The sequence below is a fragment of the Zalophus californianus genome, chromosome 14 (assembly GCF_009762305.2).
Source record: "Zalophus californianus isolate mZalCal1 chromosome 14, mZalCal1.pri.v2, whole genome shotgun sequence".
Lineage (NCBI taxonomy): Eukaryota > Metazoa > Chordata > Mammalia > Carnivora > Otariidae > Zalophus > Zalophus californianus.
Window position 1 is genome coordinate 18,825,550 of NC_045608.1, and position 26,550 is coordinate 18,852,099.

Sequence of the window (26,550 nt, forward strand, 5' to 3'; positions counted from 1 at the left end):
GATTTCTCCCCCTTCATTTTTCCCTTCCACTATCTCCTTTTTTCTTTCTTTCTTTTTTTTTTTTAACATAAAATGTATTATTGGTTTCAGAGGTACAGGTCTGTGATTCATCAGTCTTACACAATTCACAGCCCAATGTCCATCACCCAGCCACCCCATCCCTCCCACCCCCCACCACTCCAGCAACCCTCAGTTTGTTTCCTGAGATTGAGAGTCTCTTATGGTTTGTCTCCCTCTCTGGTTTCATCTTGTTTCATTTTTTCCTCCCTTCCCCTATGCTCCTCTGTCTTGTTTCTTAAATTCCTCATATCAGTGAGATCATATGGTACTTGTCTTTCTCTGATTGACTTATTTCACTTAGCGTAATACCCTCTAGTTCCATCCACGTCATTGCAAATGGCAAGAGTTTGGTTTTTTGATGGCTGCATAATATTCCATTGTATATATATATATATATATATATATATATATATATATATATATATATACACACCACATCTTCTTTATCCATTCGTCTGTTGATGGACATCCTGGCTCTTTCCATAGTTTGGCTATTGTGGACATCCAAGCATAGATTCTTGAGCCAAGACTCTTGGGGTCAAGTTGTCACTTCGCTTCTTTCTAGCTGTGTGACTTAACCTCCATGGGCCTCAGGTCCCTCTTCTGTAAAATGGATGTGGTCACAGATATTCTGCCTTGTAGGGTTGTTGTAAAGGCTAAATGAGTTGATGCTCATACATGGCGAGTATTTCCCAGACCGAGAACTCAATGCTGGGTCAGCTGTATGCTTAGCCTCTATCCAGACTGTCAGGTTTGTTATAGTAAGAATGTGAATTTGTATTCATGTGTGTTAGTTTGTATATGACAACAAAGACTAAAAACGCCATGTGTCTCATGTCTGCAGAACCAGGCTTGATGCAAGTCCTCCAGGAGTCCAGTAATTTGGTACAGTCAGTCCAAAGAGAAAGAGACGCTGCCTGTTTGAATGGCCTGGACATCTAGTGAGAGGGCAGGTCAGGATTAGAAGTGCGGTAATGGAGACCTGCCTGTTCTCTCTGCCTTACTCAGTCCTTGAGCTCAGGCCCCACAGTATATCTTTCTCCACCAGGGGACAGGAATTCAGCAGACGGACTCAGGCTTTGAGCCCTGGTTTGGCTTCTCTGACCTCAGAAGCACATCCAGATGCTAGGGTTAAAGACGTAAAAGATGAGCTAGTGAGCAGCTGATGGAATTATTAGCGAGAGAGATCGCCGGCTCACCATCTTTTCCAGTTTTTATTCTTTCCACTCCATATCAAGACAATGGTTATTTTGAAATCTTGCTTTTAGCAAATGTTTCTGAGCACTAGTGTAAATTGGGAACTAGGCTGCCAATTCATCATATATTTTTTCTTTGTTTATGATGAAGTATAATTGATATACATGTAATGTTATTAGTTTTAGGTGCACAACATATTGATTCGATAATTCTACACATTGCTGTGTTCACCATGATGAGGGTAGTCACCATCTGTCACCATACAATGTTACTAAAATATTATTATTATTCCAAGATTTTATTTATTTGTTGACGAGAGAGAGAGCACAAGCAGGGGAAGGGGCAGGCAGAGGGAGAAGCAGGCACCCTGTTGAGCAAGGAGCCAGACACGGGGCTTGATCCTAGGATGCTGGGATCGTGACCTGAGCCAAATGCAGATGCTAACTACCTAGTCTTAGCTACACGCTGAGAAAAATCAGGTAGTATACATAGACAGTGAGTGAATGACATAATTTCATTAGTATATGCTTAGAGAAATACGACTTTGAAAAATGAAATTTCTGTTAACACTGGTTTTATTGCCTCTGGGACCCATTTTAAACTTTGTTCTAGAAATGTCTGGTGACTCAGGATGGTATAAATCGGTAGGGATGGTGTTTGAAATCAAGAATGGGACCTCTATTTCTTCTCAGTATGGTTTTCTTTTACCCTCTTCACCTGAAGTTTGGCTAGTGACTCTATTTGGGGGGCAGGGCATCTCCCCTTATGTCATTTACTTTCAAAAACTGAGTGATAATGTGTGAGACTGGGATTCAACTTTTGAAACCACGTGTTTACTCTCACGTGCCACCCTTGTCTGGGAAGACAGGCACCTGTCTGGACAGCAGCAGCTGGCCACTGTGCAGCTGCATTGACGCTGAAAGGTCTATGATGACACCATCACCATGGTGACGGGAGATGCACCTCTGCTGTCCTTTCCAACTGTCACTCTTTGAGCTGAGCACTTCAACCCTGTTGATGTGTGTTGCTCTCTACGAACGAAGCATCTCTGAAGATGGGCAATTGCAATCCCTGCTGCTGTTGTGGTATGTTCGTAAGGATCTTCTGAATGCTCTTTGCTACTAACCAGATAGTTAACTCTTTCTCAAACTATTTTTCTCCTCATTGAAATTTTCCTCTCTCCAACTTGTCATCCAGAGTTATACATATGTCTTACAGTTTTGCTTTATTCCTTGATTTCTATTTCTGGTTATTCTACCAAGCTAGCTGCCTTGATTTTTGTCCTCCATTGAGAAAAATGTGCTACTTCTTAGTATATCCTGCACCCCTCACTTGGCACCACCAGGGTCTCATGGGGGGGAAAATATGGCAATGTCTATTTTCATTTAAGTTTTTTTTAAATGTCCCACATTATAGATTCACATTATTACTTCTGAAATTTAGAGTGAACCCAGAAAGGTTGATATAGAGGCTATTTATCATTGTTTCCTCTATGTTTTACAATGGCTTCCCTATACCGTTTCTCCCCAAATGGGTATGGATTTCAGTATTTTGGGGACACGTTGGTTCATTCATGTAAATTATTGCCCCAAAGAGACCCTAGGAATATGAGAGTCTACGTTTTCATTTATGACCCCCAAACACACATTTCCATGTCAACTGTGTGTGGTATCCAAAATTAACATTTTCTAGAGCTATCAATGATGTGCTACCAGACATCCCATTCCATTCCCCAGAGGTAAACGTGGCGAAAATAGAATGACTTTTTTTCTCAATTACCCAATGAATAGCCAGTATTTCAACATATGCTGAAAGATGGGTAATTGGTGAATGAATCGAGTTAATGAGTGATCGATATCCAAGCACATAGATTGTTAGGAAGGCGCAAAGAAAAATAGGCCGTGTAGACACATGAGTAGAGACACAAACTTTGTATGTATATGGATAATTGCACACATTTGCACATAGGATTGTAGCTTGAAAACAGAACGAGTCTTCATTAAAGTGGTTTGGATGTAATGTGTTTCTTAGTTCTCCTGAACTTTCCTCCAGATCTCTTTCCAAAAGCTAAGCTATGGTTTTTTCTATGAGTTGACAAGGGTCCCAGGAACTCATATTTTGTTTGGAAGGACTTCTATTTGTGTGAGGAATAAATAGTACAAGATGGCATTGTTTCACATGTTTTAAAACACAATACTTTGTAATCATGACCCTCCCTTACTGTACACTGCGATTCATCTCATTTGATCTGCTGACCATAAGACAGGCAACTGGATCATTCTAGAGAACAATCATGGATAATTTTGATCAAGGGCCCCGGAGAGGGGATTCATGGAATCAGCAATAGCTTTTTTTTTTTTTTAATGTCTCTGATTCTGCCCAGACTAAATTGTGTTAGGGTAAAATGCTTGTATTTAGGCAAAGCAGCTGTATGTCCCAGGGCCATGGTCTCCAATATTTGAATTCTGCTCTGGAACTTGTGAAAGTGTGAGATCTCAGACAAGATCTATACCCTCTAGTTAACCTTCCTGACCACGTGACATGCATTAATTCATTCAGTGCTCATCACACACATATTCGATGTTTTGTTTACTCTCCCTAATTCTCAGGTGGAGGAAGGGAGGCACAGAGATGAATGTGGCCAGGTTCATGAACTCCTGTGTAAAGGAGCCAGGATATGAACCCCTGCCTGTACTGCCAGGGCTCATGCTCTAACCACTGATCTGAACTGCACTTATTACTCAGTCGTGGGATCATTAGTTACTGTGCAAAGAAGCTTTAGCATCTGTATGTATGTCAGGAATTCCCTGAGCTAAGGGAAATCCCAAACACTGTTCACCATTATGAGGTAATCTCAGTGGTCACATAGCCCAGGGAAGCTCTTGAGTCATAGAAGTACAGATCTTGCCAGAGTCATTAGTATGAAAAGGACATAGAAAGCCTGGTTAGTACAAAGCCACGGTTGTGGTCAGTTCAGAGCCATGATTGTGGTCAGTTCAAAGATGCTGAGGGTTTGGAGGCACCATCTAGGGCAACCCAGTCAAACTCTGCTTTAATGTGGGCCTACTCCTCAGCACCTGACCTCATTCTGGTCAGAATTGAGGAGATCCTTTAATGGTATCTGATGGCATTTTCAGTATGAGTAAGCCCTCGTAATGCAGAAATCCTGTGAGCCTAGGGACACTCTTGGGACAATGAAAAATAAGACTTAAAGAACCAGTTCATGATTAGCCTTCCATCCACTGACCTCATTGCCATTCTCTTGTAGAGCTGAGTTAGAGAGCTGGTCGGTGCCTGGCCAATCAGTGTCATGGCGTGCTCACTCCTCAGGGCGTGGCACAAATACAATAAGAATCAGGAGCATAATGGGCAGTGCCTGTCTGGCTCAGTCAGGGCAGTTTTTGACTCTTGATCTCAGGGTCATGAGTTCAGTCCCCATGTTGGGCATGGTGCCTCCTGAAAAAAAAGAAAAAAGAATCGGGGACAGAGTGTAGTATATATGATAACATTCTCCCCATAGCCCTAAAAAATGCTTGAAGGCCTTGAACTACACATTTTAGGGACAGAGACCAATAAGAACTCAAACACTCGTGACAGCCTGGTGTCCATCATCCTTGTTTTGACACACTTGTCCAGCTGGGTCAGGGAATGTCCGTGCTCCAGTGGGGACCTTTGCCCCTTAAAGAGCTCTCCCATTGTTGGCTAGTAAGTGCAAGCGTGGAGAGCTGCCATGCTTAATGAATATATACCCATAACATCACAAAGCAAGACTAGAAGAAACACGGCATATAATTAATCATGGTGTTTGGTGTTCAATGATAGGACTTCATTATTTACAAATTGTCAGCAATTGATGAGCTTCCTAACCAAGGATGTGTGACTAAATGCAACAGAATGTGGTGCCTAGATTTGAATCTAGTCTCACAATAAACGGTTGCTTATTATCATGTGCAAAATAGTATCCAGCAGATGAGAGATAAATGCAAAAGCAGATCTTGGTGATCCTTAGGGAGAATCATGACAGGGGGAGCTTCTCCAGGGTGTGGGTATGGAGGGTCCCTCTATAGGTGTCCTTTGTATATTCCCTGATTTTAAAAAAAAAAAAAAATTGTATTTGAGAGAGAGCGAGGGAGCAGGAGGGGTGGGGAGGGGGGAGGTGGGGAGGCAACGAGGGACAAGCAGGCACCAAGCTGAGTGCAGAAACAGAGGCTGGGCTCAATGCCAAGACCCTGAGATCATGACCTGAGCTGAGGTCACACACTTAACCCACTGAGCCACAGAGGCTCCCCAGAGGGGACCCTCTCGAAGGAGGTGGGACTTGGTCCCCTGCCACTGCAGAGTCTAGAGAAGGATGAGGAGTCTCTAGAGACTGGGTCTGGGGGAGGGAGGAAGGAGCAGGGAAGGTGCCCATTCAGAGCCAGGGCAACCCCTGTTCACTCTTAGCCAGGCCTCAGTCCAGGCTGTTTGGAGACTTACTCAGATCAATAACCACTGAGACACTGAAGGTTACAGGCTTAATTTCTGAAACCACCAAAACATGAGCCCAGGTGGCCATTTTCCCAGTTAACTCACAGGAACTGCTCAGCCAGCTGGAGGGAGGCTAATTCGTGGTAGAGCTGTAATGTGACCGTTGGATTGGAATGTCCTGGGTTCTGAATCAGCTTTGGAGTGCTGCAGACCACTGGTCACTGAGGGTGGTCAACTGGTCGTGGGGAAGGTCCCACATCAGACAGCTGGTAGTGTGAATGCTGTGGGAGGATGGCCGTTCAAGCGGCTTCTCATGGGGCCCTCTGCATTGTGTTCTGGGCCAGGGATTCAAACCTGGAGGTGGGTGGCTGAGTTAGGATTTGGACTTTTCTCTTGGCTCAGGCACCACCTCCAGTGCATCAGCTGTCTTCCCCAGACAACTTGGGGCGGGAGGATTTGAGAAAGACACTGAGGGAGCCCTAGTTCAGGGCTGCAGGGCATGATCTCAGGTGCCCTGGGCAGGTCTCAGGTGTTCAGGGACCTCTCTCCCCAAGGAACCAACTCCATTCCTGTCCCAGATCCCCCACTCATCAGCATGCTCACTCTCAGCAAGTCACCAACCCCACGCTCTCAACGACAGTGTTGTTCTGTCTTCCTCTATTGTCTCACTTAAGAAAGGTATTGGCCTACACCGTATCTGCTAGAGCTTTCCTTCTTCTTTTTCTTTGGCAGTAAGTGCACTTAACCTCCAATCTAACCTCTTACTGATTTTCAAGCATAGACTACAGTGTTGTTAATCACAGGCCCCATGTTGCAAAGTAGATTTCCTGAACTTATTTATTATGTATCACTGAAACTTTGTACCGTATCTCCAACGTTTCCCTCTTTGTCCCTCCTCCAAGCCCCTATTCTACTCTCCGTTTCTACGCGTTGGACTATTTTAGGTTCCACGTACAAGTGACATTATGCCGTATATGTCTTAGTGTATCTGGCTTATTTCACTTAACATGACGTCCTCCGGGGCCATCCATGTTGTCAAAAATGTTGAGATTTCCTTACTTTTAAGGCAGAATAATATCCCATTGTATGGATAGACCACATTTTCTTTATCCATTTGTTCATCAGGGGACATGAAGTTGTTTCTAGAGCTTGGCTTTTGTGAATAGTGCTTCAGAACATGGGCAGATATTTCTCAAATCTAGACTAAAATTCACTTGGATTTATTATCCACAAGTGGGAATGCTGGATCAAATGGTAGTTCTTTTGTAAATTTTTGGAGGAATTTCCATATTGTTTTTCATAGTGACTGCATCAGTTTACATTCTCTGCTGGGTATTTTAAGGATATATGAACTATAAGACCTTCCTAAAGCCCACTCTGACTCAGGTGGCTTTGCTAGGCAAATGATGAACAATGGGATCCCAAGTTTGAACTCTGAGACAGTTATCACTCATTTTTCTATGGTCTTCTGATAGCAAGATGTCAACAGCTCTTTCTGTTGTAATGTTTTTCCCAGGGTCTACGAACAAGATCAGGGACGGAACAGTCCAGAAACCTTCAAGAAGATCTGCTCTCCACCCCCACACATGGGCCCGAAAGTTCTGGAGGCGTCACACAAAAGTGCATCCTACTGACCAAGTGACTGAAGGTACCATGGAGATTCATTCATTAAGTTGATTCAAGAAGAATTATTCTAGGGGCACCTGCGTGGTGTCCAACTCTTGATTTTGGCTCAGGTCATGATGTCAGGGTCATGAGATTGAGCCTCGTGTTGGGCTCCAGGCTGGGAATGGAGCCTGCTGAAGATTCTCTCTCCCTTTCCCTATGCCCTTCCTCTTCTTACACTCTCTCTTTGTCTCTAAAAAAATAATAATAATAATAAGTAAGAAGAATCATTAAACTAGCTTGTCACTGTCCCATACTTCAGACAAAAGTACCAAGCCATATTATTTTTGGTTCACATGTGAAAATTTTAATTTAGCTGGTCACTCATCAGTTTATAACCACAGTAGTAAAATTGCATTTGCAACTCAAGTTTAATGGTAGGTATAGTGAAGCTACCGTTTGGACATTAGTCTGTTGTTAGCAAAAATAGATCTTTCCTTATTTTTTAGTTAATAGACTTTATTACTTAGAATAGGCTTAGATTAACCTAATAATTGAACAGATAATAGAAAAAGGTTCCCTATCACCCATATTCCTTGGCACACAATTTCCACAATTATTAAAACCTTCATCAGTGTGGAACATTTGTCACAAATAACAAACCAGTGTAGAGATACTACTATTCATTTTGGATACTAGCCCTTTATCTGATATGTCCTTTGCAAGTATCTTCTCCCATTCTGTCAGTTGTTTTTAGGTTTCCTTGACGGTTTTGTTTGTTGTGCAAAAGCTTTTTATCTTGATGAAGTCACAATAGCTCATTTGCCCTTGCTTCCCTTGCCTTTGATGATGTTTCTAGGAAGAAGTTGCTGCAGCTGAGGCCGAAGAGGTTGCTGCCTGTGTTCTCCTGTAGGATTTTGATGGATTCCTGTCTCACATTGAGGTCTTCCATCCATTTTGAGTCTCTTTTTGTGTGTGGTGTGAGGAAATGGTCCAGTTTCATTCTTCCGCATGTGGCTGTCCAATTTTCCCAGCACCATTTACTGAAGAGATTGTCTTTTTTTCCATTGCATATTTTTTCCTGCTTTGTTGAAGGTTAGTTGACCATAGAGTTGAGGGTCCATTTCTGGGCTCTCTATTCTGTTCCATTGATCGATGTGTCTGTTTTTGTGCCAGTACCATGCAGTCTTGATGATGACAGCTTTGTAATAGAGCTGGAAGTCCGGAATTGTGATGCCGCCAGCTTTGCTTTTCTTTGTCAACGTTCCTCTGGCTATCCGGGGTCTTTTCTGGTTCCATACAAATTTTAGGACTATTTGTTCCATTTCTTTGAAAAAAGTGGATGGTATTTTGATAGGGATTGCATTAAATGTGTAGATGACTCTAGGTAGCATTGACATCTTCACAATATTTGTTCTTCCAATCCATGAGCATGGAATGTTTTTCCATTTCTTTGTGTCTTCCTCAATTTTTTTCATGAGTATTCTAGAGTTTCCTGAGTACAGATTCTTTGCCTCTTTGTTTAGATTTATTCCTAGGTATCTTATGGTTTGGGGTGCAGCTGTAAATGGGATCGACTCCTTCATTTCTCTTTGTTCTGTCCTGTTGGCGTATAGAAATGCAACTGAGTTTTGTGCATTGATTTTATATCCTGCCACTTTACTGAACTCCTGTATGAGTTCTAGCCATTTTGGGGTGGAGTCTTTTGGGTTTTCCACATACAGTATCATATCATCTGCAAAGAGTGAGAATTTGACTTCTTCTTTGCTGATTCGGATGCCTTTTATTTCTTTTTGTTGTCTGATTGCCGTGGCTAGGCCCTCTAATACTAGGTTGAATAACAGTGGTGATAGTGGACATCGCTGCCGTGTTCCTGACCTTGGGGGAAAAGCTCTCAGTTTTTCCCCATTGAGAAAGAGATTCACTGTGGGTTTTTCCTAGATGGCCTTTACGATATTGAGGTATGTACCCTCTATCCTTACACTCTGAAGAGTTTTAATCAAGAAAGAATGCTGTACTTTGTCAAATGCTTTTTCCACATCTATTGAGAGGATCGTATGGTTCTTCTTCTTTCTTTTATTAATGTATTGTATCACATTGATTGATTTGCAGATGTTGAGCCAAACTTGCAGCCCAGAAATAAATCCCACTTGGTCGTGGTGAATAATCCTTTTAATGTACTGCTGGATCCTATTGGCTAGTATTTTGGTGAGCAGTTTTGCATCCATGTTCATCAGGGATATTGGTCTGTAATTCTCCTTTTTGATGGGCTTTTTGTCTGGTTTTGGGATCAAGGTAATGTTGGCCTCATCAAATGAGTTTGGAAGTATTCCTTCCATTTCTATTTTTTGGAGCAGTTTCCAAAGAATAGGTATGAATTCTTCTTGAAATGTTTGGTAGAATTCCCCTGGGAAGCCATCTGGCCCTGGACTCTTGTTTGTTCAGAGATTTTTGATTACTTCTTCAATTTCTTTAGTGGTTATGGGTCTGTTCAGGTTTTTTATTTCTTCCTGGTTCCGTTTTGGTGGTTTATATGTCTTAGGAATGCATCCGTTTCTTCCAGATTATCTAATTTGCTGGCATAGAGTTGCTCATAATATCTTCTTATAATTGTTTGTATTTCTTTGGTGTTGGTTGTGACCTCTCCTCTTTCATTCATGATATTATTTATTTGGGTCATTTCTCTTTTCTTTGTGATAAGTCTGGCCAGGGGTTATTGATCGTAGTCATTCTTTCAAAGAACCAGCTCCTACTTTTGTTGATCTGTTCTACTGTTCTTTTGGTTTCTATTTCATTGATTTCTGCTCTGTTCTTTATTATTTCTCTTCTCTGGCTGGGTTTAGGCTTTATTTTCTGTTCTTCCTCCAGCTCCTTTAGGTGTAGGGTTATGTTGTGTATTTGAGGCCTTTCTTGTTTCTTGAGAAAGGCTTGTATTGCTATATACTTTCCTCTTAGGACCGCCTTTGTTGCATCCCAAAGATTTTGGATGGTTGTGTTTTCATTTTCATTTGTTTCCTTGAATCTTTCTAATTCTTCTTTAATATCCTGGCTGACCCATTCATTCTTTAGTAGGATGCTTTTTAGCCTCCATGTATTTGAGTTCTTTCTGACTTTCCTCTTGTGATTGAGTTCTAGTTTCAAAGCATTGTGGTCTGAAAATATGCAGGGAATGATCCCAATCTTTTGGTACTGCTTGAGACCTGATTTGTGACCTAAGATGTGGTCTATTCTGGAGAATGTTCCATGGGCACTAGAGAAGAATGTGTATTCCGTTGCTTTGGGATGGAACGTTCTGAATATATCTGTGAAGTCCATTGGGTCCAGTGTGTCATTTTAAGCCTTTATTTCCTTGTTGATCTTTTGCTTAGATGATCTGTCCATTTCAGTGAGGGGGGTGTTAAAGTCCCCCACTATTATTGGATTGTTGTCAATGTGTTTCTTTGATTTTGTTATTACTTGGCTTATAGAATTGGCTGCTCCCTTGTTAGGGGCATAGATATTTACAAGTGTTGGATCTTCCTCTTGGACAGGCCCTTTACGTAGGATATAGTGTCCTTCCTCATCTCTTATTTTACTCTTTGGTTTAAAATCTAATTTGTCTGATATAAGGCTTGCCACCCCAGCTTTCTTTTGATGTCCATTAGCATGGTACATGGTTTTCCACCCCCTCACTTTCAATCTGGAGGTCTCTTTGGGTCTAAAATGAGGCTCTTGCAGGCAGCATATCGATGAGTCTTGTTTTTGTATCCAATCTGATACCCTGTGTCTTTTGACTGGGGCATTTAGTCCATTTACATTCAGTATAACTATGGAAAGATATGAATTTAGTGCCATTGTATTGCCTGTGAGGTGACTGTTACTGTATATTGCCTCTGTTCTTTTCTGGTCTATGTTACTTTTCAGCTCTCTCTTTGCTTAGAGGACCCCTTTCAATTTTTGCTGTAGGGCTGGTTTGGTATTTGCAAATTCTTTTAGTTTTTGTTTCTCCTGGAAGTTTTTTAGCTATCCTATTTTCAGTGACAGCCTAGCTGGATATAGTATTCTTGGCTGCATATTTTTCTCATTTAGTGCTCTGACAATATCATGCCAGTCCTTTCTGGCCTTCCAGGTCTCTGGATAGGTCTGCTGCCAATCTAATATTTCTACCTTGTAGGTTACCGACCTCTTGTCCTGAACTGCTTTCAGGATTTTCTCTTTCTCTGAGACTTGTAAGTTTTACTATTAGACATCGGGGTGTTGACCTATTTTTATTGATTTTGAGGTGGGTTCTCTGTGCCTCCTGGATTTTGATGCCTGTTTCCTTTCCCAAATTAGGGAAGTTCTCTGCTATAATTTGCTCCAATATACCTTCTGCCCCTCTCTCTCTTTCTTCTTCTTCTGGGATCCCAATTGTTCCAATATTGTTTCATCTTATGGTTATCACTTCTCTCTCAAATTCTGCCCTCGTGATCCAGTAGCTGTGTCTCTCTTTTCCTTGGCTTCTTTATTCTCCATCATTTGGTCTTCTATATCACTAATTCTCTCTTCTGCCTCACTTATCCTAGCAGTGAGAGCCTCCATTTTTTATTTCACCTCATTAATAGCCTTTTTGATTTCGACTTGGTTAGATTTTAGTTCTTTTATTTCTCCAGAAAGGGTTTCTCTAGTATCTTCCATGCTTTTTTCAAGCCCAGCTAGTATCTTTATAATCGTCATTCTGAACTCTAGTTCCGACATCTTACTAATGTCCATGTTGATTAGGTCCCTGGCCGTCGGTACTGCTTCTTGTTCTTTTTTTTTTTTTTTTTTTTGAGGTGAGTTTTTCCGTCTTGTCATTTTGTGCAGAGGAGAATAGATGAATGAGAGAACAAAATGCTAACAGGTTAACAATGACCCCAGAAAAATATACGCGAAACAAATCAGAAGAGACCTGAAACCGGGGGGAAAAGAAAGGGAATGACAGAAAAAAAAGAATATGATCAACTATGATCAGGCTGGTGAATAGATTAGTGCCACACACTAGATTTGGGGCATATTTTGGTCTGTTAGAAGAAACTGCCTCCCAAAATGTTAAAGAAAGGAAAACTTATATATGTACAAAAATAAGGATAAATACAATGAAGGGATGGAATATGATTGTAAAGGTGAAAATTATAAAAGATTTTATACAAGGAATTGATAAGATAAGAATTTGGTTGAAGAAAGAAAGAAGAGAAATTTAAAAAGAACAACAAAAAAAAGACAAAAAACAAAAAGGGCGGGGGGAGAGAATGTGATCAGGGGAGGAGAGTAGAACAAAGCCAGACACTAGAGATTTAGGGTGTATTTTGGTCTGTTAGAAGAAACTGTATCAAAATTTTAAAGAGAGAACAACTTATATATATATACACAAAAATTAAGGTTAACTACAATGAAGTGATGGAATATGACTCTAAAAATGAAAAGTAAGGAAGATTTTTTTAAAAGGGATTGATAAGATGGTTGAAAAAGGGAAAAAGAAAAATTCAAAACAATATGTAGAAAGAGAAAAAATAAAAAAATTTAAAAAATTAATTTTGAAAGACTAAAGAATCATGGGGAAAAAAGCCATGAATTCTATGTGCTGTATTTCCATAGTGCTGGAGTTCTGCTGTTCTCATTGATCAGTAAACTTGTTCTTGGTTGGCTGTTCTTGTTGATCTCTTGGTGAGGGGCCACTGATTCTCAAATGTCTCTGCCTGAGGTGGAATTGCTCCACCCTTGCTGGGGCCCAGGCTAAGTCATCTGCTCAGGCTTGCTTTCAATAGCTTTTGTTTCCTGCAAGCTTTCCGCACAGCTTTGGAAGATGAGAATGAAAATGGTGGCCTCCCACTCTCCTCCGCGGAGGAGCCAAGAGCTTGGGGCCCCACTCCTCAGTGCGCCCCCAGTGAAAAGCAGTCAATCACTCCCATCTTCCTGGTCTCCAGCAGCACTCCATGCTCACCCGGCCTGTGACCGAGCGTTCCTGTCTCTGGCACACGACCCCGTGTGGTGTCTCCAAACCCAGCAGATCCCTGCAGTGGGCTCCCGCACTGCTCCTCCCAGGGGAGAAAAGGGGAGTCTCCCCAGATCTGCTGCTTGTTGGGTCCCTTCTGGAGGAGCGGTGGCCCGACTGTGCCACGGATCACGGTTCATGGCAACCCTGAGCTGAGAGCCCGCTCAACGGCTCTGTCTCTGCAGCCAGCTTCCCGCTCTGATACTTGGGAGCTCTGCTGCACTCAGGCACCCCCGTCTTTCTGTGACCCCGAGGGTCCTGAGACCACACTGTCCCAGCGGGGTTTCCACCCCCTGCTTAGCCACTGGATCGACGTCCCTCAGCGGAACCGACTTCTAAAATTTCCGATTTTGTGCTCCGCAGCTCTATCACTTGCCGGTAGCCGGCCCCCTCCCCCAATATCTTCCCAAATATCGCCTCGAATTCATTTCCCGGATTCATTTCTCTGCACGTCCTACCTTCCAGAAAGTGGTCACTTTTCTGTTCAGAGAGTTGCAGCTCTTCTTTTCTCCGATCTGTTGAGTTTGTAGGTGTTCAGAATGGTTTGATACCTATCTAGCTGAATTCCGGGGACCAGATGAACTTTAGGTCTCTTATTCCTCCACCATCTTCTCCTCCTCGTTATTGTTATTTTTTAATTGAAGTCGAGAGACACACAATCTTCCATTAGTTTGAGGTGTACCTTTGTGTTCAATGGCAAAGCCAAGACTCTATTTCACTCTTTTTTTCTGCTCCTCTTCTTTGCATCTCCTTCCATGAAGAAGGGTGGCTCACCGATAGCCAACAGCATGCTTTTTTTTTTTTAATTTAAATTCAAATTAGGTAACATATACTGGAGTATTAGTTTCAGGGGTAGAATTTAGTGATTCATCTGTTGCATATAACACCCAGTGCTCATTCCATCAAGTGCCCTCCTTAGGGCCCATCACCCAATTACCCCATGCCCCCCCTTCACCAGCCCTCCGTTTTTTATATAGATACACTGGAACATTACTCAACCATTGAAGGAATCCAATCTTGCCACTGGCAAGTGCGTGCTTTTTAACCAACCACATCCATAACCAACCCCCCTTCAGTAGCCCTCAGTTTCTTATATAGATATACTCAACCATCAGAAGGAATCAAATCTTGCCATTGGCAATTGCATGCTTTCGAACCAACCACATCTATCGACACTGTTCTCTCCTTCAAGTCAAGCAGAGCTCTTTGAGTAATTCATGAGGTAGACGACCAAGGGCTGGAAGTGACTCTGTGTCTCCTAGTCTGTCTCTCATTTGGATGGCCAGTTGGGGGAGCTTCCTCCTGGCAGGACAAATGAAGAGACTTCACAACGGGCCGAGGGAGGGGTGGGGCTGCCTCACTATACGACAGTTTGCTTTCAGGCTACCTATTTGTTGACTAGCTGACTCACATCGACTAGGTTGCCTTAAGCTAGAAAGTCAAAGGCTCTGTTTCTCCTTCATTTCCTCTTCCTCTTGTTTGCTTTTCCTCATCCACCAAGGAGGTTGGCCCAACAGCAGCTCAGTCCATGCTTATGAATCAGTCCCTCCCATACAGGCTTGCCCTGTATCCATCTCAACAGTGATCGCACAGTAATCCCTGAGCAGCAACACCATTGGACTGACAGGTACTCTGTGTCCTCTTAGATCCTGACAGCATCGTGGTGGAGAAGCTTGGCCAGGAAAAACTGACTTCTCCGGTAAGCTTGCCTGTCTTTGCCTGAGAGAGAAATGTTTCTTTCTTGGTTTTCCGCTTTTTGAAGTGACTTCAGATATGACAACGTGTATTTCTTCGATGTTAGGTACCGTTTTCTTGGGGTGTTGGAATGGGCGGTTGTAAACTGTGTGGTAGGGGACGATTTCCTCAGAAGCAGTTTTTCCTCCATGAATTAAGAGATTTGTCATTGCTGCTTCAGTGAACTTGAGAGCTCTATCCCCCAGGAAAAGCTCATGCCTTTTCCACGGGGGCACTCTGTGCTTTGCTTTGGGGTCCTTTGTCTTTACTACTATTTCTCATTGGGTTTTCAATAGTCACCCAGAGAACTGATGACACAGTATACATAAGATCTGACCCTCATGGTGTTTTCTTTTCTGTAAATGTAGGTGGGCTCAGAAACAAGCACTAGTGGTATGTATTCTGGAATCAGTCTCTTGCTGAGCAAAAACTCGACATGGTAAGGTGGGTGGGGCATCCTTGCTGTCCTCAGTCTGAAGAGCCGCCCTGATTCCAGATTCCTGGTAGGACCGAGGCTTAGGGGTGTGGGGGAAAGGCAGATTTCCCAGGTGAGAAACTATGTCCATGTTTCTACAGTACTAGAAAGCCAATTTATTCCCTGTGGGTGTGTGGGTGTGTGTGCATGAGGCTTGGGGTTTAGGTGTCTTGTGTGACTCTATGTTGGGTGATTGTGAGCGTGTGTGTGTGTGTGAGAGAGGGAGAGAGAGACAGAGACAGAAAGAAAGAGACCAAGAAAGAGAGAGAGAGAAATGGGTTTCTCCAGGAGAGATGTCAGATATATACTGCATGATATCAACTTTCTCAAAACAATTTTATCACACCGCACACTTTACAGCCTTATTTCTGTGGGTGGCCCAACATTGGCACTTCAGTCCATGCCTGGTAACCAACTGGCCCCATACACTCTAGCCTCATGTCCGTATCAAGCAACACTCCCCAACTTATTCTTGAGCAATACCACCAATGTGCTGACAGGTGCTCCCTGTCCTAGATCTCGTGGAAGAAACGCTTGAGACACCTGGAGTCAGCGTTGCTGAGGACTCATCTCTGGCCACGGTGAGCCTGACGTTCTTTGCCTGGGGAACAAATGTTGCTTTCCTTGATTCTTTCCAATCAAATGCAGATGAAAACTGGACACTGTACATTTGAGATGATATAAATATACGTATATATTTATATATAATTTCCCTTTTAGTGAGAGTGCTGAGTGGTTGTCTCTTGCCAACCATTAGCTGATTTGAGAGGACATTTACCATTGGCAACACCAAACCTGGTTAAAAACGCCATGGTAGGATCCATTCCCTCAGTAACAGTTTCTCTTGCATGGATAAAAAATTTTGTGGTTGCCATCTTGAATGGTCTGGACAGACACGTACCCCAGGAAAAACAACTTCCTACAGGCATCCAGTTCCCATACTTTGGGGGCCTTGGACTCAAACACTGGGGTCTATCTGGTTTCCTAAAGTCGTTAAGAGAACTCAAGATCAGTGCAGACAGTGTACAGTATGACCTGAGCCTCATGGTGTCCTCTTTTCTGTAACTACAGCTTTCAGGAACTTCAGGAGGGAGCGAAAATGGTACGTATTCTGGAATCAGTCTCTTCCTGTGAAAAAACTCTGGATGGTAAGGCAGGTGGGACATCCGTGCAATCTTCAGTCTGGAGAGCCGCCCTGATTCCAGTTTCCTGGTAGGACCTTTGTGGGTGTGGGGGACAGGCAGATTTCCCAGGTGAAAAAGTATGTCCATGTGGCTACAGTACTAGGAAGCCAATGTATTCCCTGTGGGTGGTGTGGGTGTGTTTGCATGAGGCTTCGGGTTGGGGTGTCATCTGTGGCTCTACGTAGTATGATTGTGAGTGTGTGTGTTTGTGTGGGAGAAAGGGAGAGACAGAGACAGCACGACAGACAAAGACACAGAGAGACAGAGAGAGACAGAGAGGGAGAGGGAGAGATGGAAAGAGTGAGAGAGAGATTGTATATTTCTCCAGGAGATATATCCTACTGCCACTGCACAATGGCCAATGTCAACTTTCTCAAAAAAAAAAAAAAAAAAAAAATCTCATCACCGGGCAAACGTTATACCCCTATTACCGCCGGAGGCCCAAGGGTGGCAGTTCAGCCTTTGCCTGGTAACCAAATGCCGCCATATGCTCTGACCCCCGTTGATATCTAGCAATACTCCCCGAGTTACTCATTTTTTTTTTAGACTTTATTTATTGATTGGAGAGAGAGAGAAAGAGCACAAACAGGTGGGAGGGGCAGACAGAGAGAGAAAAGCAGACCCTCGCTGAGCAGGGAACCCCACACGGCAGTCAATCCCAGGAACCTGAGATCATGAACTGAGCTGAAGGCAGATGCTTAACCGACTGACCCAATCAGGCGCCCCTCCCCAAGTTATTCTTGAACAGCACCACCAATGTGCTGACAGGTACTCTGTGTCCTTCTAGATGCTACTGACAAGTCTTTAGTCTGGGCATGGCTGTGGAGGAGTATCCCGGATGAGGAGGACCTGTGGATTACCAAAGTGAGCTTGCCTGTCTTTACCTGAGGAACAAATGCTGTTTTCTTGGTTTCTTTCCAATCAAATTCAGATGAAAATCGAACAATATACTATATGTTGGCCAATTGAACATAATAATAACAAAATTCATGTCCTAATGTAAACTGCTTGTATATGGAAATAAAAGTACTTTTATACTAATTTTATGTAAAACATATATATATATATATATATATACAGTTGAGATATATATATAATTTCCCTGTTGGGGAGAGTGCTGAGTGGTTGTCTCTTGTCAACCATTAGCTGATTCGAGAAGACATTTACCATTGGCAACACCAAACCTGGTTATAATCGCTGTGGTAGATCTTTGCCCTCAGCCACAGTTTTTCCTGCTTGGATGAAGAATTTTGTAGTCGCCATCCTGAATGGACTGGACAGACACATCCCCCAGGAAAAACAACTTCCTACAGGCATCCAGGTCACTTACTTTGGGGGCCTTGGACTCAAACACAGGGGTCCACCTAGTTTCCTAAAGTCACTGAGAGAACTAAAGATCATGCAGACAGTGAACAGCATGACCTGAGCCTCATGGTGTCCTCTTTTTTGTAACTGCAGGTGATGTCAGGAACCAGTGACAGTGGTACGTATTTTGGAATCAGTCTCTTGCTGTCTTTGGTCAGGAGCACCATTCAGATTCTGGGTTCCCATTGGAATGAGGATCAGAGGTGTGGTGAAAAAAAGGGTTTTCCACATGGAGAACCATGGTTATGTTTTTCTAAGAGGCTGTGTAGCATTCAGGTAGCATGTTTGTGTTTGTGGTGGGGGGGTGTCTGTGTGACGTGTCGAGGTGTGTTTCTGAGTGGACGTGTGGTTTTGTGCGTGTGTGTGTGTCTCTGTGTGTGTCTCCCGGGATTTATGTCTCCCAAAATGGCACAGTTACCGGTGTGAACTTTGCCATTTAGGAAAAAAAAAAAGGAAATTTCCTCACCTTGCCTCATGGGTGTATATGTATGTCAGAACTTATGGAATTGTATGATTTAAATATGTGTGTAGTGTACTGTAGGCCGAATATACCTCGTTTCATCTGAAAAAAATCCCATTACCACACAGGAAAATGTTCCCAGGGTTCTGAAAGGAACATACATTTTCAGAATCCCCGTGAGTCTGTCATGAATGACATCAGTTAATGATGGGTCTCACCTCTGAGCAGGCAGTGGGATCAATCATGACTAAAGAAAAGGAGCCATAAGGTATTCAGTGGGCCTCAGAAAAAAAGGGAGGCTGGAGAGTGTGCTGAATGACAGAGGGGTCGTATGGCCTGTGGCTGGGGAGCCCAGCACTGAGATGAGGCCCTTTCACCCCACGTCCCATGCACCTTTTCCCACCTCTCTACTTCTGGAGGAACACCCTAAATCTCGACACTAACTTTGGCATCAGTAATACTTTTCTGGCTTGTTCCTGATTTCCCTGTGCGGGGCGCTCGCCAGCACCAATCCCAGAGTCCTTGCTCCATCAGAGACTTCAGCATTACGGGGGTATTTCCTTGACCGATACCTCTCACCTGCCCCTCCTCTGTTCCCAAACCCTTTTGATGAAGGAAGCCTGAGAAAGAATCCTCCCCCTCTTAACAGGAGAGTTGGGGCAAGTGGCCCCAAGGGCAGATGCAGGCCACGCCCAGTTCTGGAGGGAATCTGAGAAGTAGGGGCCTCCAGGTTCTAGATCCTTTATCTCTAGATCACAGTCCTGCTGTTGTGTGGAAGGGAATACCTGCTGGGTGTGAACAATGCACAAGTGAAACCAGCGGCTAGGCTCTAAGAGTCTTGGCTCCGTCAGGTACTTCAGCCTTAAAGGGTGAGGGCACGATCCAGAATCTTGGACTAGATCTGCAGAGGGAAGATCTACGGGTGGGCGGTGGGGGAGCAGAGGGAAGGCATAAAGGACACCTAGGCCATGTGAGAGTGGGAGGGATGCCAAGGTAATTCGGTGAATCAGTACAGCATCACCACGTGGGCCCAGACTTGCCCACACCGACATTTGGGCTCCTTCTGAGCAGGGATGCGGCTGGTCATGCTGTCGTGGCTGGTTTGAGCCCTGAATGGACACCTTCCTAAAAGCCTAGAGAAAGGGGCTTGCTTCCTGTTCCAGCCTCTTCTCCAGCTACCTGTGTGACAGACCAGGCATTTTCCTTCATGGAAATTGAGGGGAGGCAGAGAATGGAGTCAGGTCTCCTGTTCTCCCACCCAGGACACATCAGTGGGGATGCAACCGGGAGCAGGCCAGACACACGGAGGTTCCAAGCCTGATCCACCTGGGGCCCGAAGGGACCTGTTTTTACTTTTCACCTGCTTCTGGGAGTCACCTGACAACCAGTCCTTGTCTACACGCTGTGGGCCAAGGGTTATCTGGCCTGCACACCCATTTACACTGAAGCGATCTCACACCATGTGGTCGGGCAACTGTAGAACATTCTAGTTGCACCGGAGGTGAGAGGGGCACAGACTCCAGTGCACGGTGAGCTCAGCAAAGTGATGGTAGCTGATCCAAAGGTCAAGGTGCTCCTTGCTGCTCCCTTTCCCTGAAACAGTCTGAGAATTCTCAAACCCAAACCCTATTAGTGTCCTCCCGCTCACGGGGACAGGAACCCCAGCCCCGGGTAGTCACTGCAAGGGCACCGAGAGCATCTCCCTCATTGCTTGTCCCCCAAATGCTCAGCTCTGAGCAGCCCCTCTTGTTACACCCCAGGGCTAGGATCTAGTTCATGGGTAGAAATGTCCCACTGTAGCTTGTTCCGGCCTGTTGGGCCCCACACTAAACGAAGTGCCTGCCCAGGCTCTAGTCGGCATCAGAAAGAGAAGGGTAGGCTCCTGACGACAGTGAAGTGTCCCTGCCTCTAGGTAGACATGCCTGCTCACATTTCAGTTAATTAAAGTAAATAAAGTAGAACATTCCCATCCCTCGTCACACCTGCCACATTTCCGGTGCCCAGTAGTGCATGTTGACAACACAGAACACTCCCAGCCTCAGAGACAGCTCTGCTGGGCAGCTGCTGTGGGCCTGGCAGAGGGGCTGCTCACAGACTCCATCTACCTCGGTGTGTGTCCGTCGCAGTTGGGATCTCATGTTGATCCCTGTGCACGTGAGAGCTCTCAAGATCCCATGGAGATAGGGAAGTGCCATGTGAAGGGGGATCGTTTCTCTCATGGAAGATTTGCACCTGTGTCAAGGTCTTGTTGAAGGGCTCTGTCTCCAAGGAGCCCAAGGAAGGTTTGAGGACCTAGAGGAAGAGCTGATGATGCTGGGTGAGCCAGCCTGGCCTCAGCTGGAGTAGCAGGAACAGGGGAGCCCCTCTCTCTAATAACCTGCTGCTCATGCTTGTGTCTCTAAAGAGTGGGTCGTGGAAAGCCTGGAGTACTCCACCAATGATGAAGATGCTCCAGGTAGGGAACTCCACTCAGGAATGAATGGGAGGGGGTTCCTGGGAGCAGTCAGGTTGTACCTGCTGCTTTGTAGATCGAGAGTGGGAGGTAGAACATCAGAAAGACGGAGGAAGTATAAGAATAGAAGTGTTCCTTTCTCATTTTTCGTCTTTAAATGATTTTATTTATTAGAGAGAGTGAGTGATTGGGGGGGAGGGGCAGAGGGAGAGGGAGAAGGTGACTCCACACTGAGCTGGGAGCCTAATGCAGGACTGATCCGAGGGATCAGGAACCCAGCTGAAGGCAGGCATTTAAACGACTGAGCCACCCTGGCACCCCGGTTTTGTTCTGTTCATATACTAGTAGGTTCTTTTGAAATAATATTAAGAAGTCTTCTGCCTCTGGGCTTTGAAGGTGCTCTGTTTGCAATCATTTTTTCTTATTTGATATTTAAGATTATCTTTCCCAGTAGACCAGTTCTGGCTGCCTGTGTCACTGCCAAGCATCAAAGCCTCTGGTTAGGTTTGCTTGGCATCTCTTGGGAATAGAGCAGGAGAGATTTGGTTTGGGTTTTTGGCATCGACCTAGGATGGAGGCAATCTCTGGAGACACAGCTCTCTCCTGCACATTTGAAGGGGCAGACAGAGTGCGTCCGTGTGAGCCAGGTGCAGGGAGAGCTGGTGACCCTCTCACTTGAGAGCTGGCCGCCCTCAGGTCTGCCCCTGGCTGAAAGGGTGCTCTGGGCATGGGCAGTCCAGAGAATATTCCCACTCAGCCTCCTCCACATGCTCCGGGGTCCTGCTGCAGAAGTGAGGTGGGAGACATGCCCTGGAGCACATTTCTCTCCTCGCCCAAATCCCTGATCCTGGGACCAGAATAAACCCTGCACTGGGCTCCATGGGAGAGAATCCCACGTGCGGCCGCCCAGAGACCCTCCCCGGCCGGCGGGAGTTCTAGAGGCCTGTGTGACGGCTGCTGGGCTGGCCGCACACACTGGCTCTCACGGTCCCGCCGAGCTGGGCTCCTGGGAGCGACCAGACCCAGGACAGAGGCTCTGTCTGGGAAGCGGGGCCAGGGTCTCTGCTCCTGTCTGATCCCGCTGCTCCAGCCACACAGTGATGGGCCTGCTCCCCACATCATGGCCACAGACCACCCTCGGACTTTCCATCAACCTGCTCAGGGCCTCCCCCAGTCCTTGAAGGGCTCGGGGGCTCAGGGTGAGCGCTGGCAGGCACTGGTGTTTATGTGGGCTCACCTGCTATAGAACCCCCTCACCCCACTGACGGCCTAGGGGAATTTGGACAAGTAACTTTACCTCTACCGGCACATTCATGTCCTCTCTGGGTGAGGACACTTATGGTCTGTAATAAATGGTAAGTGTGTCTCAGGCGCCTAAGATTAGCCCAAGCACAGGGCAGTCACTTGAGTGCCCAGCTGGTTGTCACTCTCACGGCCCCGCGCAACCCCAGGCCCGTGGCAGCCACCTCCGTGTTCCCTGATCTCAGTTACAAAATCTGAGGGCTGGGAAGGGCCCAGAGACCCTGGCCGCCTTCCTTAACAGTGAAGCGAAGGGATCACGGTCCCGGGGGAGGTGAGGTGGGGGGACTGCAGAGCTGAGGACAGAATTGAGTTTTGGGGTCAGGGACATAATCCCGGAAGCAGTGGCCTGAGTCCCCACGTCACCCTGACCGCCCCCTTTCCTTTCCCAAGGCGAGGCCGTCACCATCCGTGTCACCGTCCACGAAGAAGAGTACTTTGGAGACTGTGAGGACTCCGGCCAAGTGGGCCACGATCTGTATGTCATTTATTTCCTCTTTCATCTTTTTTATACTCTTTCCCTTTTTTTCATAAGGATTTATTTATTTTATTGTGAGAGAGAATGAGATTGTGACAATGGAGGACGGGTGGAGGAAGCGGGAGAGAGAATCCCAAGCAGAATCTCCTCTGGGTGCAGAGCCTGACATGGGACTGGATCCCAGGACCCTGAGATCATGACCTGAGCCAAAATCACGAGTCACACGCTTAACTGCCCAGCCACCGCACCCCTATCCTCTCTCTTACTGATAAGCTCCTTTTTGGAGCTTTGGCTAATTTCCTCTTTCTTCCTTTTTATGATTCCCATCGTGCAGGACCTGGGCTCATCCAGGCACTTGATGTGCTTGGATCTTCAAATCTATAATCGCTCTCTTCAGCCCTGCTCAGCCACTTCCTCAGCATTTTCCTGGTTTCTGGTCCCCAGTCTGCGTGAAAAAGTGAATGTACAAATGGGCCATAGCCAGACCATACGTAAAGAGAGGTTTCTGACCCACAGCCATTCCAGGAAGCAGCCCATTACCTCGGTGTCCGCCGAGCAAGCAGGCCTACTACGTATGTCAGACTTGTAAGAAGGCTGGCTGCTGTATGTAGCAACTGGCTCAGGAATCTGCACCATAACCCTTGTAACAATTGGCCCCGAATGGTCATAGTTATATCTGAGAGCTTCCCTAACTAACTCTTATCCCCATTTCCAACCTAGGACCAGCCAACCAGAAAACAACCAAGTATGCACCCCTAACAAACACATAAGATGCCTCCCTTCTAGACAGCTCACTAGAGCCTCTCCGAATAAATATTCTTTGCTTGTTCTCATTTGACTGGCCTTTGTTTATTGGACAGGTCATCCCAGAAATCCCACGAAGACCCCGTCTGAGCTGCCTGGTCCTTGAAAACAAAAGCTTTCCATCCCGGGTGGTGCCCACAGAGGCCCCTTGGGCCCTGCTGCTTTGCAGCTTGTCGAGTACATGAGGACATGGTGAGTGAGCGTTGCATCTGAAATCTGCCCTCTTAGAGTGAGTTCCTAGGCTATTTATACTCAGTCTGGCACCCGGGCCTTGTTTTTGGTTCCCATTTGCTAGGCCTCCTTGGTGGACTCAGACCATTCCTTTTTGTCCCCTTCTGCTGTCCTTTGGGTTACAATTCTGTGTGGAGCTGTGTAACACTTTTGTGTGTCATAAGAAGAAGAATCAGAGCACAGAACTGCGCATAGGCCCTTGTGAATCTTGTCTGAGCCAGCCTCACAGACCAGGGAGTTTGATGATCTCACCAGACTGTCGTCCACCCGGATGAACTTCGCTGAAGGTCACCAGTCCGACCAGTTGAGGTTCTCCCACTATCTCCATATTGTGTCCTGAGAGTATCCTCTCTGGTTTCCCACTGGCTGGAGAGTCCAGATTGATGGGTCTGTGTTCAGAGGTGGCCAACTGTCATTTTGGGGGCTCAAGGCACGAGACATACAAATGTTCTATTTCTATCAGGCAATACCAGCTCTCTTGGGCATCCTCTAAACCTGAGCCCTCTCTTCTTCCAGAAAAAATTGTCTGCTTCTCATGTGTACTTTTATCACAATCTTAATTCTTGTTGCCCACAACTTCACCACCGATGATTTGGGTCTCCAGGGCCAACTCTGGACAACCCGATTTGAGCAAAATCGTTCATTTGAGAAGTGTCTTAGGAAAGGAGGAAGCCCAGTAGGTGGCACCTGTTGGATGATATGTTGAGGCCTCCAAAAGAAATTCTGAATCAAAAGTTGTTTCACTAAGAGACCAGAAGAGTATATGCTTTTTGTTCCCTCCTGGACAGAACAATGGCATAGCTGGACAATCATGGCCCAGGAGTTCACTGAAGGCCTCTCTACTTTTCCCATGTCCTCAATCAAGACTTCAATAAAAAATAAAAGTTTCCCTTGTAACTTAGTTCTTATACAATATGTGAACGATCTCCCACTTTGTCCAGAGAATAAAAAAGCCTCTAAAAAGGATTCCATTGACTTGCTCTCCAGCTTAGCAAAAGAAATAAGAGTTTCAAAACAAATAACAATTCTGCTAGACACAGTTCATGATTTAAGACATAACCTATTTAAAGTGGGCCAAACATTTTCATCCTTCCATTAAAATTAGCAAAATTTTCGGAAACCTGTGAGCTCCCTTGGTGCAAATGCACACTAGCAATGATGGCTGTCCAGTCGATTCCCTTAGGAACACACTGGTTGTCCCACTCTAAATTAGTAGCTGGAAGACCCACATATCTAGGAGTTTCACTACCCAGACTAGATTGCACTACCCTACTACATGCAGACCTGGCCACATATTGCAAAGAACTCTTGGAATATTACCCAAGTTTTTCACCAACAACTTGAGGCCACCGTTCCTGAAATCTTCCTAGAAGCCTCTTCATGATCTTCAACTGTGGGAAGATTTTTCTACCTGAAGACACATCAGAGAAAAACTGCCCTTATGCATCATTGGAAGAGACCCTCTCAGGTACTGTTTAGAAACAAAGCAGTGTAACTCCTGGGAGTTCACCCTTGGCTTCCTACTTCACCACTAAAATAAAATAAAATAATAAAAGGAAAGGAAAGAAAAGAAAAGGAAAGGAAAAATAAAATAATAACATAAAATAAAAATTTTCAAAGTCAGAATTCCACAAAATTAGAAGGCTCCTCAAACTGAGGATTCTCAGAGATCCTCTGGAAATAGCCAGTCTTCAGAAGCAGGTAGTTGACCCAAGACTTCCAGAACAGGCAAATTGTGATGGATAGAGGGCAGTTCCCACACAAGATATTGGGTCAAGACTCCCATCTAATTCGTTTTTCATTTTGTATCTGCTTAGTTAAAATAATTCTTCTCATTTTCCATAAACCCCTTGTTGCCGTTCACCCAGAACGACCCCTTTACTCCCTTTTTCTTATTATAATCGTTCTACTAATTATTATCCTTGTAAGGTCAGAACATAGCTGATGGCACTCCTCTCGGTGTGTCTGACTGTTGGGTATGCCGTCCTTTCCCGAACCACAAGGGACATGCCTCTGGGAAATTCAGATTTCATCAAATGAAATGAATCACCAAGGCTGGAAATTCCAACTCATATGTGAGCTCCAAACTGAGGCCACTTTTGATTATTCAGGAACACGATTTGGAAGAATTAGTATTTATGCCCCAAATTAAAACAATGTTCCCTTTGGTGGAAATTGCATAAATAAAAAAGCCTGTAGAAAACTATATCTAATGTTGGCAAAAGTTCCTGATAGTACAGTTTATGTCCCAGATGGAACACGGACCAGTCTCAACCTATTGGCGGCATGATGATGGACAGTACCATTGCTGTAGATTTCTTGTTGGCAGGATGTGGTGGTATCTGTGTTATTGTTGACACTTTTTGTGCTTGGACCCATAAAGTAGTGTAGGTAGAACAGGTTATGAAGTGCCTTAAGGAAGAAACTGTTGGGCTTTAAGGTGGATCCTCATGCCTTACGGGATTTGTTCTCTTGGCCGGGGTTGGGCAGTTGGGGTTCCTGGTTTTGAAGCACCTTATACAGACTATTAACATGTTCTCGTTTGTTTGTTTGTTTGTTTTCATAGTGGTCATAGTGCTGGCCCTTTGCATTCGATCCAGAGTCTTACTTAAATGCAGCTGTATAGATGTGCTCGCATCACAAGCATGGTCAAGAAGATCTTCCAGGGGCGCCTGCGTGGCTCAGTCGGTTAAGCGGCTGCCTTTGGCTCAGGTCATGATCCCAGGGTCCTGGGATCGAGCCCCGCA

General features: G+C 44.9%; 1 protein-coding gene across 3 annotated transcripts; it reads left to right on the forward strand.

Annotated features, from left to right (window-relative positions):
* Window positions 1–2,239: 2,239 nt before the first annotated feature.
* LOC113913058 lies at window positions 2,240–26,550 on the forward strand. 3 transcript variants are annotated; one of them, XM_035723848.1, is made up of 12 exons: window positions 2,240–2,342; window positions 7,241–7,372; window positions 14,968–15,020; window positions 15,424–15,448; window positions 16,047–16,111; window positions 16,602–16,632; window positions 17,502–17,578; window positions 18,173–18,197; window positions 20,944–20,994; window positions 22,684–22,768; window positions 23,629–23,764; window positions 26,370–26,550. In XM_035723848.1, exons 1-11 carry the CDS (start codon window positions 2,312–2,314, stop codon window positions 23,660–23,662), a joined length of 609 nt encoding a protein of 202 aa, XP_035579741.1. In that variant the 5' UTR covers window positions 2,240–2,311; the 3' UTR covers window positions 23,663–23,764; window positions 26,370–26,550. The 3 variants fall into 3 exon arrangements, with proteins under 3 accessions (XP_035579741.1, XP_035579739.1, XP_035579740.1); XM_035723846.1 differs by lacking the exon at window positions 2,240–2,342 and adding an exon at window positions 5,968–6,084; XM_035723847.1 differs by lacking the exons at window positions 2,240–2,342; window positions 26,370–26,550 and adding exons at window positions 5,968–6,084; window positions 23,868–24,138.

What these genes read in the sequence shown, in the direction of transcription:
- LOC113913058 (XM_035723846.1), top strand. Translation starts at nt 6,003, where the DNA reads ATGCTGTGGGAGGATGGCCGTTCAAGCGGCTTCTCATGGGGCCCTCTG. An exon ending in AGGACTCATCTCTGGCCACG is followed by an intron (nt 16,112 to 16,601) that starts GTGAGCCTGACG and finishes CTGTAACTACAG; the next exon opens with CTTTCAGGAACTTCAGGAGG. An exon ending in AGGACCTGTGGATTACCAAA is followed by an intron (nt 17,579 to 18,172) that starts GTGAGCTTGCCT and finishes TTGTAACTGCAG; the next exon opens with GTGATGTCAGGAACCAGTGA.